General features: G+C 49.3%; 1 protein-coding gene across 1 annotated transcript in view; it reads left to right on the top strand.

Moving 5' to 3' along the window:
* Positions 1 to 16,192, top strand: part of SYTL5 (synaptotagmin like 5) — a 684,371-nt gene that overhangs the window by 645,594 nt on the left and 22,585 nt on the right. Inside the window, exon 16 of the mRNA XM_078658261.1 lies at positions 14,558 to 14,696. Within this exon, the coding sequence (XP_078514387.1) occupies positions 14,558 to 14,696 (139 nt within the window). The remainder of the gene's footprint in view (positions 1 to 14,557; positions 14,697 to 16,192) is intronic.

Raw genomic sequence — 16,192 nt, forward strand, 5'->3', positions numbered from 1 at the left:
CTTCTCCAGGCTTTCTCGAGGGCTCGACAGTTCTTCTTGGAGCTCTTGAGTTCGTCGGTGAACCATGGTGTTTTTCTGCTGCAGGATCTGCTGGGTGGGGTTCTCAGAGGGGCGAGTTCGTCCGCGCAGTCGTTGATCCATTTCGTGAGGTTGTCGGCGGCCTGGCTGGGGTTCGCTGAGTTGGCGGGAGGGTGCTGGCTCAGGGAAGCGGTGAGCTGGTCGGCTGTGATCTTGTTCCAGCTTCTTCGAGCAACCTGTTGCTGGTGGTGGTGGATCGTCGTTCTTCTGAAGGTGAAGTGGACGCAGCTGTGGTCCGTCCAGTGGAGTCCTGTTGCGTGGCTGAAGGAGACGTCTTTGCTGGATGAGAAGACGGCGTCGAGTGTGTGTCCGGCGAGGTGGGTGGGGGTGGTCACCAGTTGCTTGAGTCCGAGGTTGTCGAGGTTGTCGAGCAGGGTGCTGGTGCTGCGGTCGCTGTTGTTCTCCAGGTGGAAGTTGAGGTCCCCCAGGAGGATGTAGTCGGCGGAGGGGAGAGCGTGCGGGCTGACGAAGTCGGCGATGTCCTCGCTGAATCGTGTGCGTGGTCCCGGGGGTCGGTAGATCAGGGTGCCTCTGAGGGTGGTGGTCGGGTTGGTGTGGATCTGGAAGTGCAGGTGTTCAGCGGTGGTGAGGGTGTCATCGGTGTTGGTAGTGATGCGGATGGTGTCTCTGTGGATGATGGCGATGCCTCCTCCGGTCTGGTTGTCGCGGTCCCTCCGGGTGATCTTGTAGCCCTCTGGGATGGCGATGGCGATGTCTGGGGCTGAGGAGGCGTTCATCCAGGTCTCGGTGATGAAGGCAACGTCGGGGACGGTGGTGTCGAGCAGGTTCCAGAGTTCTACGGCGTGTCTGTGGACGGAGCGGGTGTTGAGCAGGATACACTTGAGGTGGGTGCTGCTGGAGTTCGGCTTGGCGGGTGCAGGGAAGGTCCGGATGCAGGTGAACTTGCATGCGTGGCAGCTGAAGGGTCCGTGGGTGTGCTTCGGGGCGGCTCGGTGACATCCTGGGATGCGGCCGGTGTTGAGTGCGATGAGGTCGGCGGCGCTGTAGGTTCGTCGGGTCGGCTTCCGTCGGTGGGGGCCAGGGGTCCTGGCGCTGGTCGCGGTCCGGTCGCGGACGGGCGCAGACGGGCTTACCTTTGGCGCGCCTTCGGCGCACAATCGGCGCGCCCGCTGCGCGTGACCGCTGCGCGTTCGCACGGTCGCCATTTAAGGCGAAGTGCGCGGGTGGGCGGAGCAGCTGGGAGGCGGGAGCGGGGAGGGATACAGAAGAGAAGAAAGGGGCGGGGCCAAGCGGCGGTGGCGGGAAGGGAGGGTGGAGGGCGGCGGACAACACGAAGGATGAACAAAACAGGCACAAATCTGCAACAAAACAAGGGGTATGAGTGGGAAAGATACCAAGAACACGGAGAAAATTACACAAGCACAACTGTTGGACAAAACAGGCAAAATAAGGAAAGAAAAAAGGAGATGCACGGGGTTAAGGAGAAAAACAGGCACAAATGATTGTCAAAACAACCCTACTGCGGGGGCAGCCGGCAGCCGGCAAAACGAGGCAGTAGCGAGGCAGAGGGCGGGCAGGGGCACACACAGCAGCTGGTGGCCGTGCGGCGCGGGGGTGTCCCACAAGTGGGTCACACTCACCTGCGTCGCACGGTCGCCATTTAAGGCCAAGTGCGCGGGTGGGCGGAGCAGCTGGGAGGCGGGAGCGGGGAGGGATACAGAAGAGAAGAAAGGGGCGGGGCCAAGCGGCGGTGGCGGGAAGGGAGGGTGGAGGGCGGCGGACAACACGAAGGATGAACAAAACAGGCACAAATCTGCAACAAAACAAGGGGTATGAGTGGGAAAGATACCAAGAACACGGAGAAAATTACACAAGCACAACTGTTGGACAAAACAGGCAAAATAAGGAAAGAAAAAAGGAGATGCACGGGGTTAAGGAGAAAAACAGGCACAAATGATTGTCAAAACAACCCTACTGCGGGGGCAGCCGGCAGCCGGCAAAACGAGGCAGTAGCGAGGCAGAGGGCGGGCAGGGGCACACACAGCAGCTGGTGGCCGTGCGGCGCGGGGGTGTCCCACAAGTGGGTCACACTCACCTGCGTCGCACGGTCGCCATTTAAGGCCAAGTGCGCGGGTGGGCGGAGCAGCTGGGAGGCGGGAGCGGGGAGGGATACAGAAGAGAAGAAAGGGGCGGGGCCAAGCGGCGGTGGCGGGAAGGGAGGGTGGAGGGCGGCGGACAACACGAAGGATGAACAAAACAGGCACAAATCTGCAACAAAACAAGGGGTATGAGTGGGAAAGATATGCAAAAGAGCAAGATGGGTCAGTGGATGGTGTTGTCCTCTCTGACACCCTGACCCCTGAACAGCAGCAGGATTGTCGCCAGTTGTTGGGACAATTCCCTGATCTGTTTTCCTTGATTCCTGGTGTCACTCAGTGGTGTGTCCATGATGTGGACACCGGGGACAGCACTCCTGTGAAGCACAAGGCTTACAGAGTGACTGACAAGGTCAGAGCATACATCAAGGAGGAGGTCTCCAAAATGTTTGCCTTAGGGGTGGTTGAGTCCTCTAGCAGTCCTTGGGCCAGCCCAGTGGTCTTGGTCCCAAGGGCTGCAGCGCCTGGTGCTTCACCAGAACTTTGGTTCTTTGTGGATTACCGAGGACTCAATTCAGTCACCAAGACTGACGCGCACCCCATCCCCAGAGCTGATGAGCTCATATATCGGTTGGGGGCTGCCCGGTACCTTAGTACGTTTGATCTGACGTCTGGGTACTGGCAGATCGCCTTGACTGATGGGGCAAAAGAGAGGTCAGCATTCTCCACACCAGATGGGCACTACCAGTTCCGGGTTATGCCATTTGGGATGGAGAATGCCCCTGCCACCTTCCAGAGGTTGGTCAACCAGGTCTTGGCTGGACTGGCGGATTTCGGTGCCGCCTACCTGGACGACATCGCAGTGTTCAGCGCCAGCTGGGAGGAACACTTGCGCCACCTCCAGGAAGTGTTGTTGGCCCTGCGCAGAGCAGGCCTCACAATCAAAGCCAGTAAGTGCCAGATTGGGCAGGGTTCAGTGGTGTACTTGGGGCACCACGTAGGGAGCGGCAAGGTGGCCCCCCTGCAACCCAAGATTGATACCATCCTGGCATGGGCACCGCCCAAAACCCAGACTCAGGTGAGAGCCTTCTTGGGTCTCACGGGTTATTACAGGAGGTTCGTCAAGGATTATGGTAACATTGTGCACCCCTTGACTTCGCTGACTTCCAGGAAGCAGCCACGACTTGTGATCTGGACTGACGCCTGTCAGACGGCCTTTGACACCCTGAAAACTGCAATGTGCACAGCACCCATACTCCAGGCACCTGACTTTTCTAAAGAATTTGTTGTCCAGACGGACGCTTCAGAGCATGGCGTGGGGGCTGTTCTAGCTCAGGTGAATGAAGAGGGCCGAGACTTACCTGTAGCCTTCATCAGTAGGAGGTTACTCCCCAGGGAACAGAGGTGGAGTGCGATAGAGAGAGAAGCATTTGCTGTGGTCTGGGCGCTGAAGAAGCTAAGACCCTACCTGTTTGGGACTCACTTCCGGGTTCAGACAGACCACAGGCCCCTCAGATGGTTGATGCAGATGAGGGGTGAGAATCCAAAGCTGTTGAGGTGGTCCATTTCCCTACAGGGGATGGACTTCACGGTGGAACACCGCCCTGGCACAGATCACGCCAATGCTGATGGTCTGTCCAGATTTTTCCGCCTTAGTGATGAGGACTCCCTAGGGTAAGGGTAGTTCTCCCCACATTTCAGCTGGAGGGGACACGTGTTAGACCTGACATCATTGGCATGAGTCTCTGCTCCATTTTTTCTGTTTGCCTCCTCTGTATACGATGTTTTTGCTGGTATATTGCTTTGGGCACTGTGCCACTGCTGATCAGTGCCACAGTGCAAGTGCTCCCTATGTGAAATTGCTGTATTGATTGAATTCCATGTTTGGCTTATTTGGTTTACTGTCAGTCCCTAGTAGAGTGCACCAGGAGTTCCAGGGCTTGTAAATACAAATGCTGCTAGTGGGCTTGCAGCACGTGTTGTGCCACCCACAGAAGCGGCCTAGTAAAAGTATGTCTACAGGTCTGCCATTGCTAGACCTACGTGCAGTCTGGTACTGTCATGCAGACTGCACAAGTACACCTACTTGCCAGTCCCTAAACCTTCCCTTAACTTCATGTTAGTCACCCCTATGGTAGGCCCAAGGGCAGGGTGCATTGTAAGCATAAGGTAGGACAAGCCTGACAAGGTTGGCATGTCCCAATAGTGAATTACAGCCATATTCGTTTTTCACTATTGTAAGGTTACCTGCTCTCCATCAGTTAGAATGGGCTGCCAGGATTATTAATGCTATAATCCTAGCGGGCTCGGGAAGCATGGTGCAATGTCGAGTTTGGTATCCCTGAACTCAGGGTTTAATAACGCATCCGTTTGGGTGGATGGTTTTTGGACTCTGTGTTTGAAAATAGCACTTTTAGAAAGTAGCTATTTTCTTGTCTAACTGTCTACCGGTCTCTGCTGGTTCTGGTGTGCGTGTGACAGGAGCTGGGTGGCTCCAGAGGTCTGAATGAGTCAGTGTGGGGTGAGTGGGGCATTTGCATTGAGAGTAGGGGAAGAGTAGCTCCTGATAGCCTGCCCTGCCTGATACATTGCTGGCTCCGCCCCCCTGCCAGGTGACTGATGACTCTGAGCCTGCCAGGGACTTTCCTGGCCCCACCTCCTGCCGGGCAACTGATGGCCCTGCCCCTGCCAGTGACAATGCTGGCTCCGCTCCTGCTGGGCGGCTGAAGACTCTGCCCTGCACAGTGAATAGGCCAGGTGCCTAGGCCTGGCAACACCCACAACAAACCCAAGATGGGGGGAAATTCCCCTGCATGGACAAAGGGATCAAAGCCAAAAAGGGGTATAAGAGAAGGACCCCTGAACCAAGAATTTAGATCACTTCTGACAAGGAAACCTGAACCAAGGACAAGAAGCCTGCTGATCCAAGGACTGCCTACCCCTTCTGTCAGAGTGTTGTTTGTTGGGGGAATCCTGCAGTTGCTTCTTTATTTTTGCCAAGGAACCAGGAGAGAGGAACTGAGTGTGTACTCTCAAACTTGCTAAAGAAAATCTCCAAGGGTTGGAAGTGTGCCAGCCTCCTGTTGAAGTCACAGGGCCAAAGGACTTCATCTATTTGCTAAAAGTGCTTGTTGCTGGAACCTGAAAATCCAGCACCTCTGAAGAATCCAGCAATCTCGACGCCGACGGACGCCGCCGAATCCAGCTCGACATCGTGAGTAACGGCTCCAGTGTCCTGCACCTTCGATGCCGGCCGCCGGGCCCGATCGACGCCAGTAGCAACGCCAGTGAGTAGCGAGTTCGGCTCCAGCTCCAAGTGACCCTGTGTCGACGCCGCTGCTGATCGCATCGACGCCGAGCCCTCTCGACGCCGTGGGCGCTGCTCACTCTTGCAACATCGACATCGACGCCGCCGCCGTATCCTGCTTCATCTCGTGAGCGCTGCTCCTGCCTGACTTCGGTCGACGCCGCTGCAGATCGCCCCGACTCCGAGGCCCGATCAACGCCGAAGACGCAACGCCGGACATCTCGACGCCGCTGATCATCGAGTGCTTCACTTTTCCAAGGTACTGTGTTGTGGGGGTCTGTGCGACTCCGGGCTCGACGTAGCGCTCCTCGCGGTCGACGCCGAACCTTTGGATTAACTTTGCCTCGACGTCGTGTGACTCCGGTGTGGGTTACATTGTTGCCAAGAACTGTGTTTTAAAGAAGAAGAGTTGCTTTTGTTACTAAAGACTTTGTGCTAAGAAGAAACCGTGCTTGAACTATTATTTTTCCTTCCAAGAGTATTTATTAAGATTGTGGTATATTTTTGTCGTTATTTGGTCTTGTGCTAAGCCTTATATAAACATTCTTATTTTTATAATACTACTGTGTCGTGTCCATTTGTAGTGTATTCACTTTATTACTGTATGTGGTCATAAATGCTTAACGCACTGCCTCTGAGATAAGCCTGTCTGCTTTGCCAAGCTACCAAGGGGGTGAGCAGGGGTTATCTAAGTGTGTGATCCCCTTGCCCTGACTAGAAAAGGTGTGTCCCTATTTGTCAGAAGTGTATACCTCTGCCAACTAGAGACAGCCGCTTCTAACAGCGCAACTAAGCCCGAAGGCATCAAGGCGCCTAACAGCAAATCCATGAAAACAAATGAACAGTAACTACGGGTACGCCCTTGCAAACAGCCATGTTTTCAGTGCCTTCCGAAACAGCAAAACGGAAGACTGAGATTTAATTTCGCAAGGAAGGGTATTCCATAACTTAGGGGCAATTGAAGAGAAAGCCCTACCGCCCCATTTACTCCTACGGAAGCGAGGTACCACCAGCAGGCTCCTTGAGGAGGAGCGTAAGTCTCTGCCCGGTACATAGGGTAGTAGCAGTTTCTTGACACCCCCGCACCCTTACCGGAGAGTGCACCGTAGGTCAGGCAGAGCATTTTAAAGATGATCCTCGATTCAATAGGAAGCCAATGTAAGGCCTTCCTGGCTGCCGTTGCTGACGCTAATCTAGGAGCGTCCAGAACAAATTTGGCTGCCGCATTTTGGGCAGTCTGAAGACGCTGTATCAGGCTCTTATTCATGCCGGTGTACAAGGCGTTACAATAATCAAGTCGCGAAGCGACAAGTGCTACCACCACTTGCTTCCGCGCCTGAGGAGACAAATAATGTTTTATTTTTCAAAGTATTTTAATGATACCCCAGAAGGTAGCAACTGTTCTGTTCACCTGCAAAGTCATGGAGAGGGCGGGGTCGATCAATACTCCCAAGTTCCGTGCCGACTCCGTAGGAGTAGGACAGGTCCCCAACGAAGGCGGCCACCATTCAGGTGACCAGATGTTATTGTTTGGGCCAAACACCAAGATCTCAGTCTTCTCACCGTTCAACTTTAGTGAATTATAGATCATCCACTGGGACACTGCTTCCATGCAGTTCCTAAAGTTGAACGGTGACGAGTTACCCAAATGGGAGAGGGACACCAAGATCTGTGTGTCATCAGCATAGGAGACTACCTCCATCCCAAAATATCTAACCAGCCTGGCAAGCGGGGTCACGTAGATGTTGAACAGGGTCGGACTTAATGCCGACCCCTGTGGAACCCCACATTGCACAGGCAGGGATGGAGATAGGAACTCTCCCAGCTTAACCCTCTGTTCCCTCTGGTCCAGAAAGGAAGCCAGCAGACTCAAAGCCACCCCTTCCACCCCTATCTCCCTCTGGCGAGATGTTAAAACCGAAGGGGATAGGGCATCGAAGGCGGCTGTCAAGTCCAAAAGGACCAGGACAGTGGTATGTCCCTGGTCTACCTCCATGCGGATGTTGTTCAGTACGACCGTAAGGGCTGACTCTGTACTATGGTGCCTCCTGAAGCCGTGTTGGGATTGATCTAAGAGACCCGAGGAGTCAAGAAATGCCGGCAGATGTTGATTAAGATGGGTCTCCAGCATCTTCGCCGGAGCTGGAAGCAGAGAGATGGGGCGAAAATTCTTAAGCACCTCGGGATCTAATGTAGGCTTCTTTAGGAGGGGTTTGACCACCGCACTCTTCCATTGAGATGGAAAAATGCCCTCTCTCATAGCCCTATTCATGATGTCCAACAATAAGGGCAGTAAGGAGTCTCTGCACTCCTTCAGGACTTTAAGGGGGCATGGGTCAATGGGGACCCCGACCTTGTCTTATTTAAAAGCAGGTCAAGCTCCTGATAGGATAGAGGCGGAAACTCGGACAAACTCATCAAGGTGGTAGGGGAAACCTCCTCCGAAGGCGGAAAAGAGGGGACGGGCGGAGAAGGGGTAACGGACCTTTGTAATTCAAGATTCGAATAAATGTCCGCAATCTTCGAGTGGAAGAATCCTGCTATTCTATCACAGAATTCCTGGGAGCTTACTATAGGGTCCGGCATCTGTAACGTGCAGAGCGAGTCAACTATTTTAAAAAGATCCCTGGGAGAGGAAAGAGCCATTGTCAAGTTAGCAAAGTATTCTTGCTTTACTCTAATGACCTCCACCTTGTACTCCTTCAGGAGTTTCTTGTGTTTATCCCTCTCCTTAAAGTTCCAACTCGCCCGCCAAAGCCTTTCTTGCTTCCTGCACCCCTACCTCATGAGCCTAAGAGGCTCCGAAAACCAGGGTGCAGAAGGTTTCTTTCTCGCAGAGTAGCAAGAAGAAAGGGGAGCCAGCACATCTACTTCTGCCCTAATGGCTTTGGACAATTCAGAAGCGGCTAGATTGACATCCTCAAAAAGATCCGCTTTATGATTTTGAATCAGAGGGGCCAACGAGGCGCTCGTAATCTTCCTGAGGTTCCTCCTGGATTTGGTTTGGCTAGGGACACCAGTCTTCGCATGCATCGGGCGACCCGGAGCTCCAAAGGAACGGCAAGGTGATCGGACCAGACCAAAGGGATGGGATCGTCTATTTTGAACCTATCGTCATTAGAAACAACCGCGTCCAGAATATGACCCGCCTGATGAGTAGGATGTTTGACCAGTTGCAAAAGATCACATGCAGACAGTGAGTCCAGAAGGGCCAAGGAATCTTTAGATTCAGGATTATCCAAGTGAAAATTTTGGTCACCCAGAACTGTCAGATTGGCAGATCCGAAATAGGGCTCTAGAATGTTAAGAAGAGAATGACTGAAATCTGTCCTGGGCCCGGGTGGTCTGTACACCAGGATACCCACAAAAGGAGCGGCATAGGGAGATTTTATGAGAAAATAAAGGGCTTGGAAAAGGTCGGAGGGCCTGGAGAGTTGAATGGTATGACAGGTATGGGAGGTCCTATAAAGGATTCAAAGGCCACCTCCTCTACGCCCTACTCTAGCTAAAGAGTACCCATCCGGCACAGCCTCTACCAAGTCAGGTCCCGAAGACTCAGTGGCCCAGGTTTCGGTAAGGAAAACCCGTGTGGGCTTTCTTGCTGTGACGAACTCACTAAAGGCGATGTTATTTTTCACTAGAGATCTAGTGTTAATAAGAAAGCCTGTTTCCTTCAGGAGAGGAAGCTTAGGGGAGGTGACAAAGAAGGGGGGGGGCCTAAAAGTACGAGCTGCCGGTAGCTCACCACAAGTGGTAAAGCAGTTACAGTAAAAGGCGTTTCGTAAGGTCTCCGGAGAACAAGAAAAATGGCATGGTAGCCATGCAGGTCTCAAACGGTTGAGATCCTGGTAGGAATACAAAGGACCTGCCAGAGATGACATATCGAGTCCACCCAGGGTCCGTAGTCTCCCGCCCTTTAGCCCGTCCTTAACGCGGACTGGCGCAGACGGGCTGGACTCTGGCGTGACTCCGGCGTCACTACGGCTCAAACGCTGCGCGTAAAAAGGGCAGCTTAATATGCAGGTCAGCGTGTCCTTGTGACAGCTGGTCTGCTAACAAAAATGGCGCCGCCAGGCGTCCAAGTCTCCCCCCAAGATGGCCACAAAAAGCGTGAGGTGAATCAAGGGACCCGCCAAAAGCGCGGTGCTGTTAACAATTATAGTGCAGGTAGAGGGACTGAGCAGAGCCTATTAAAAACAGGGTAGAATGAAATTAAATTTAAACAATATAGCAAAAAGGTATTATTTTAAAAACGCTATCGCGTTGGCAAATAGTCCGCCCTTCAGCGCGCTGTCTGCTGTCTGCCCAAGCGTACAAGGAGATACCTCTGTGTCCTAGTCTGGATGGACAATAAGACAGCCATGTATTATTTACAAAAAGAGGGGGGGTCCTCTTAACTGTCACAGCTATCTCACACCATATGGAACTGGGTTCTTCAACACCACATTCATCTTGTGGCGAAATATCTGCCAGGAGTAGACAACAATTTTGCAGACCTTCACAGCAATGTGCAGCAACTGGCCCATGAGTGGTACTCCACCCACAAGTCCTCCTTACCTACTTTCAAAAGTGGACTTTTCTTCAAATAGACCTTTTTGCAACAGACGAAAACATAAAATGCCCAAACATTGCCTCTAGGTACCCACACCCACTATCCAAGGGCAACGCACTATGGGTGAGTTGGTCAGGGATATTCGCCTATGCTTTTCCACCTACCCCTCATTCATTTTTTTGGTTTGGCGACTTGGGCAAACATCTCACATCATGATCCTAGTAGTTCTCACTTGGGCACGTGAGTCCTGGTTAACAACACTACTAGATCTCTCAGCGGTTCCTCATGAGAAGATCCCCCTTCTTACTTAGATTCAAGGACAAATCAGACATCCATACCCCAAAGCAGTCAATTCAGCAATTTAGCTCCTGAGGTCGCAGAGTTTTGACATCTTGATTACCCGAAGAATGTACGAACATTCTTAAACAAGCACACAAACGCACAACCAGAGCATGTTATGCTCCAAAATGGAAACATTTTATTTACTATTGCCAGTGAAAGCAACGGTGCAAGACATTATCTGCTACCTACTTCATTTGCAAAAGGCTAATTTAGCCTACACTTCCATTAGGTTACTCCTTGATGTAATGGCTGCCTATCTCCAAAACAGACAGAAAAACTCTCACTTTTCAAAATCCCAGTCATTAAGTCTTTTATGGAAGGTCTCAAAAGAGTCATTCCTACTCGAGTTCCTGCAGCACCCTTTTGGAACCTTAACATTTTTCTAACCAGACTCATGGGTCCCCCCTTTGAGCCTCTTAACTCATGGCCCCATCCTTTTCTTTCATAGAAGTGGCATTCTTAGTTGCCATGACTGCACACAGATGTGTTAGTGAGCTCCAGGCTCTAACCTTGGAGGAACCATTCTTCCAAATGCATAGAGACAAACTGGTTCTTCATACTAATCCTAAATTCCTACCTAAGGTAGTCTCTCAGTTTCATATCAATCAATCCATTGAGCTCCCAGTGTTTTTCCCTAACCCTGATTTTGTAGCAGAAAGAGCTCTTTATATCCTAGACGTAAAAAGAGAACTCATGTTCTACATAGATAAAACTACAACTTTGAGGAACACAAATAAACTCTTTGTAGCCTTTTCTCCACCTCATAAAGTCAATACTATATTCAAATCAGGCATAGCCAGATGGATAGTCAAATGTTTTCAAACTTGCTACATTAAGGCCAAAAGAACGTTACCAGTCACTCCTGGAGCACACTCATCTCATAAAAAAGGAGCTCCTATGGTCTTTTTAGGAAATATTCCCGTAGCTGACAATTGTAAATCAGCTACATGGTCTACCCCATACACATTTACCAAACAGTATTGAGTGGATGTTTTAGCATGCCAACAAGCCAGCGTAGGCCAGGCAGTGCTACGTGCCCTTTTGAAAACAACTGCAACTATTACAGGCTAGCTTGTAAGATGGTTTCTGATGAGGGACTGCTTTACAGTCTATGCAAAGCATGTGTATCTACAGCCACACATGCCGACAAATGGATTATGTTACCTGCCCATTAATCATCTGTTCATGGCATGTAGTGCTGTTAATTCACATGCGCCCTCCCTTCTCCCCAGACACTTGTGGCCCTTTGTAGTTATGTTACATACTTATAGTATACTTTTACATTTAGCATGGACAACTTTGTTCTTTCACACTCTCTATACTCCTTTCTCACCCGCCTGCAGGAAAACAATCTAACAACGGAGTCAATGCCTATGCACAGTATCACCTAGAGGAAGAGTCACTCAGTCTCATGAATTAAAAGACTTCTTCGAAGAAAAACAACTTGCACAACTTTGGACCCCACACTAGTTGGCAGGAGTATGCAGAGCATGTGAATCTTCAGCACTACATTATACAAACAGATGCTTACTGGGTAAGTAACATAATCCACCATGGAGACAAAGCACTTGTTCCATGTTTTGCCGTTTTCCAACACAACCACGTGATCTTTCACCTCCTTCACATCAATTGGTGCAGAAAAACATCACAAACCCATGCAAACAAAACCAGGCCTCTTGATCCTTACCCATTCCATAATCTGAACAAATAAGTTTCAGTGTTGATTATTCACAGTACTATATTTGCTCTGCACTGTAGTTCTTACATCCACTTTTTCCTAACCAGCGGCTTTTTCTGGATATCTAATCTTTGTTTAGTTTGGTTGCTGCAATCATACCCCTTAGTAATGTAAGTTATGTGAGGGGATGTCCTCACGGCCCACAGCATATCCTCAATCCCCTCCTTCCAATGCAACCCATTGATAAGAGTCAGTTGCAACTGGTCCTTAATGACTCTTTCGACTAAACCATTGCTACTGGGTTGGTATAATGAAGTTAGAATGTGTTTTATGCCAAATTTGTTCAGGAAATGATTTCCATTTCCCTGGGTTCAAGCTGCATGCCATTTTCAGTCACTTATTTTTCAGGGAATTCCTATCCTAAGAATACTTCCCTGTAAAATTTAATAATTGCTCCTTAATTTATGTTGTCCAAAAACTTCACTTCAGGCCATATGGACATAGCAATATGCACCCTCAGACGTAACGAACGGTGTGAGGTGGTAATCAGAAGAGACATCTAAAGAAGTGAAGAAACTAGCATCACCCAAATTTGCCAGCATCTCATTGATGTTAGGCAGAAGTTAGCCATCCACCCAAATATTCAAATTTAGATCTCTCAGATCCACACAAAGGGGCTGATTACGAAGGCAGATGGACATCAGTCCGTCCGCCGTCATCTCGGGGATTTGGACCACCCGCCTACAAGGCGGCGGTCCCACAGGTTGTATTACAATGCCGCTGCCACCACGGTGGCCACAAGTGCCATACTTTATTATTGTGGTGGGTGCTGCTGGCTGCCGTACCCGCCGCCATGTTAAAAACAACACTTTTTCGATATCTCTGCTACGTGGCAGGCACCATGCGATGCCTGACACATGGTGCAGGGAAAGGTGCCCCCCAAAACTGAAGTGCCCAGGTTAAAGGGGGGACTGCTACAGGCTCCCAAAGTCAATCTCCGCCAGCCTTTCTTTGGCGGGTGAACCACCATGGATAGGCTGGCAGGGATGGGATCGTAATCCCACTGGTGGTGCCTGGTAGCACCACTGCCATATATGGGAATAGAGGGCTTCTGCAGCACCGGCAGGCTCAAGGAGCACATCGGGTGCATGGCAGTCAATGTTTCCAACAACCATGGACCCGCCAGCCATTATAATATGGCAGGTGGCAAATGGCCACACGATGTAACTGACAGCCTGTCGGTGGCGGGTTCACTGCCATCGTAATCAGCCCCAAAGTCTCAGACACTTGTCATCCTTGCGTGCCAGAACAATGAAGGGTCAACCATTCCAACCCCTAAGTGGGCTCAATTATAACCATAGGACACAATCTTTCTAATTTGAGTTTCAATTCCCCCACAACTTAGAGGCACTTATGAGCCACCGCTTGTGCATCATCTTTGAGAATTATGCAATGCTGAAAAATTCCTCATTAAATTCCCTGAGCCACTCACCAGCCATTAAAGCCGGGCTTGAATTGGGGAGGTTTGTTTTTTGTTGTGCACAATAGACCTCCTTGAATTTCCATTTAGATAATGCCATGTCAGAATGATTGGGGTCCAAAATAATTGCAAGTTTCCCTTACTCATCCCAACATAACACATTTGCACCTTCGTTGACAATGTGCACAGGTCTGTAAAAGAATTTCCATCAAATTCCAGGTTGGCATCAAATTTACCCATGGCCTCTACCCTCTTGCCCCCATTTGCAAACATTTTATGAATGACTGGTGCACTTGAATGTCCCCCAATCTACCAAATCCTTCACATTAATCAGCGTGAAAGGGGAACCGGAATCTGCAGAGAAGTTGATACCTCTATTATTCACAGCTATCATAGAAGCTGGTGGGTTTCTTTTGTGTAACCCAATCATGGAGGATATCTCCACAACTCCACTCTCACTGACATGTCCTGTGGGGTTTGAGACTCCACTGCACTCACCCCCCTCTGTGCGCCACATCACTTTTACAGCAACACCCAACTTCAAATTGCCGGGTCATCGCATTCGGAGCAGGACCACATGCCACACTCGGAACAGCTGGACACATCAGCAAGACATGGGGCACAGCAGGAATGAGGCACAGCAAGGGATGCCGAAGCGGATAGCTCATCGCCACTTAAAAAAGGCTCCAGACATGGCGTTAAGGAGCATTTGCTTTATTCACCTATCGGTTCCAGCGCCCGGCAGCAACTGCCAAATGAACCTCACACAGGGAACTCAGAACTACCCACATTCCATACCACCTACCATTCCAATCCACCCCCAGCCCAGCACATAACCCAACATTAGGGTATATTAAAGTCTATTTTATAAGTACCAGGAGCCAATTCCTTTTTGGGGTGAGCACTATGTAAATAGACAGGGGTGACATAACAATTTTATTAGTTGGATAAAGCGTTTATATAAAATAAGTTGCTGTCAGCGAAATAAACAATGGTTGGTTAAACACAAATGATGACTGCATGCTGATCATCAATCATGGACTACTTCTCTCATTCTTTTTAGGGAAAAGGAGCTTTAAGAAATCGCTGAAGAAAAGTAGTGCTCCATTGCCAAGTGGAGGAGTGCTTGAAGTTCATATAAAGGAGGCCAAAAATTTGACAGCTGTAAAATCTGGGGGAACTTCAGACACATTTGTGAAAGGGTAAGAATCTCTACACCTTTGCTTTTTAGGTCTGGCCTTTGAGACATCTTTAGCTGTCTCACAAAACTGTTTTCCAAAAAATACATACGAAATTTGGGCTTTTAATCAGCAGACTTTATTCATTCATTGGTCTGTTAAATGGTCATTCACATTTTGCTTCAGACCACCACAGCATACAGAATGGAGCAACTCATGGCTCCCTTTACTTTCAGTGACTGCAGAAAGCCTTTGGATTTAGTGAACATCTACCTACAACTAGTTATTTTCTCTTCAGTGATGAATTTGGTTAATTGTAGTTATTTTTTATATTAACTTTAAATAGCTGCTATTTATTTTGCCCATAAATAATAATTAATAATAATTTGTCTTTGCCCAATTTCTATTTATTTGCAGTAATAAAACATGATCTCTTTTTGTCTCATAGTCTCACATTTTCTATATGGACAGTGGGAGGAATGTATTTTTTCAGCTTCTTATTAGGCAAACAGCAAAGGTCATGTGAAATCAGTTTGCTTCATGATTTGCCATAGTGCAAATTCCAATTGTTACAATATGTATCACACTAGCTGCTCCTAGAAATTGGGGAGCGGGTGTAACTCCATTACCACAGCTGCTATTCAGGCCACAGGCCAACAAGCACCCTGCGGCCACCATCTTGTATTTGGTGTACTTGGAGGGGGGGGGACTGCTTGCCTCCAAGGTTCCTGGTGAGGGAACATGTGGGACATGTCAACATACTACCAAGGTACCACCAGTCCATGCCTCCAATGATGTGCTGGGCCTCAGATAGGGAGCTGTGCTGGAGATCCATGGAAGAGCAACACACCACGTACATCTATTTCTTTTGATAGGTTATTTATTGACGCCTTTTTCTTTGTCAAATTACTATTACATGTGTAAAATAATGTTCAAGATAAAAAGTGGAGTATGTGTATTTAGCAAGAGGTCTAGAATCATTGTCCTCATGTGCTTCAAGGTGCAAACATCTTTCTGTTTCATGAATGTGGAAATTTGTGTCCTCTAACCCATTCTATATCACACAAATGGATGTGTTGTGCAAAATGGATGGGCGTTATTTTTGCTCCATCACAATTTTTTTGAAATTTGGATTGAGTCCCTTACAATTATTTGCTTGTGCCGCCTACTTTTAAGTATCTGTGTGTGTCTTGAATTGTTTTCATTCTTGCTGTTTGCCTCACTCCCTTCCCTTGTATGATTCAACTTAAGTATTTATGATTGCTAAACTATCCTTCTTGATCTATGCAAGTCATCTATAGTTACAGGACCTCAATTTTGCTTAGATGAGTAGTTTGTCCCGGCATAAGGTGACCCAAATTGTGTAACAGTTCTCTGTATTTCTCCATGTTTTGCATTTGAGTGTAACTTTTGGGTCGATTCTCTACTTTCCAAGATGGCTGGGCAAGGTGGTTGGAGCAGTGTTATCTGGGAATCGCACCTCTAAAGTCCTTCTCTGTACTTTAGACAGAGGTCTCTAG

The sequence above is a fragment of the Lissotriton helveticus genome, chromosome 8 (genome assembly GCF_964261635.1).
Source record: "Lissotriton helveticus chromosome 8, aLisHel1.1, whole genome shotgun sequence".
NCBI classification, from domain to species: domain Eukaryota; kingdom Metazoa; phylum Chordata; class Amphibia; order Caudata; family Salamandridae; genus Lissotriton; species Lissotriton helveticus.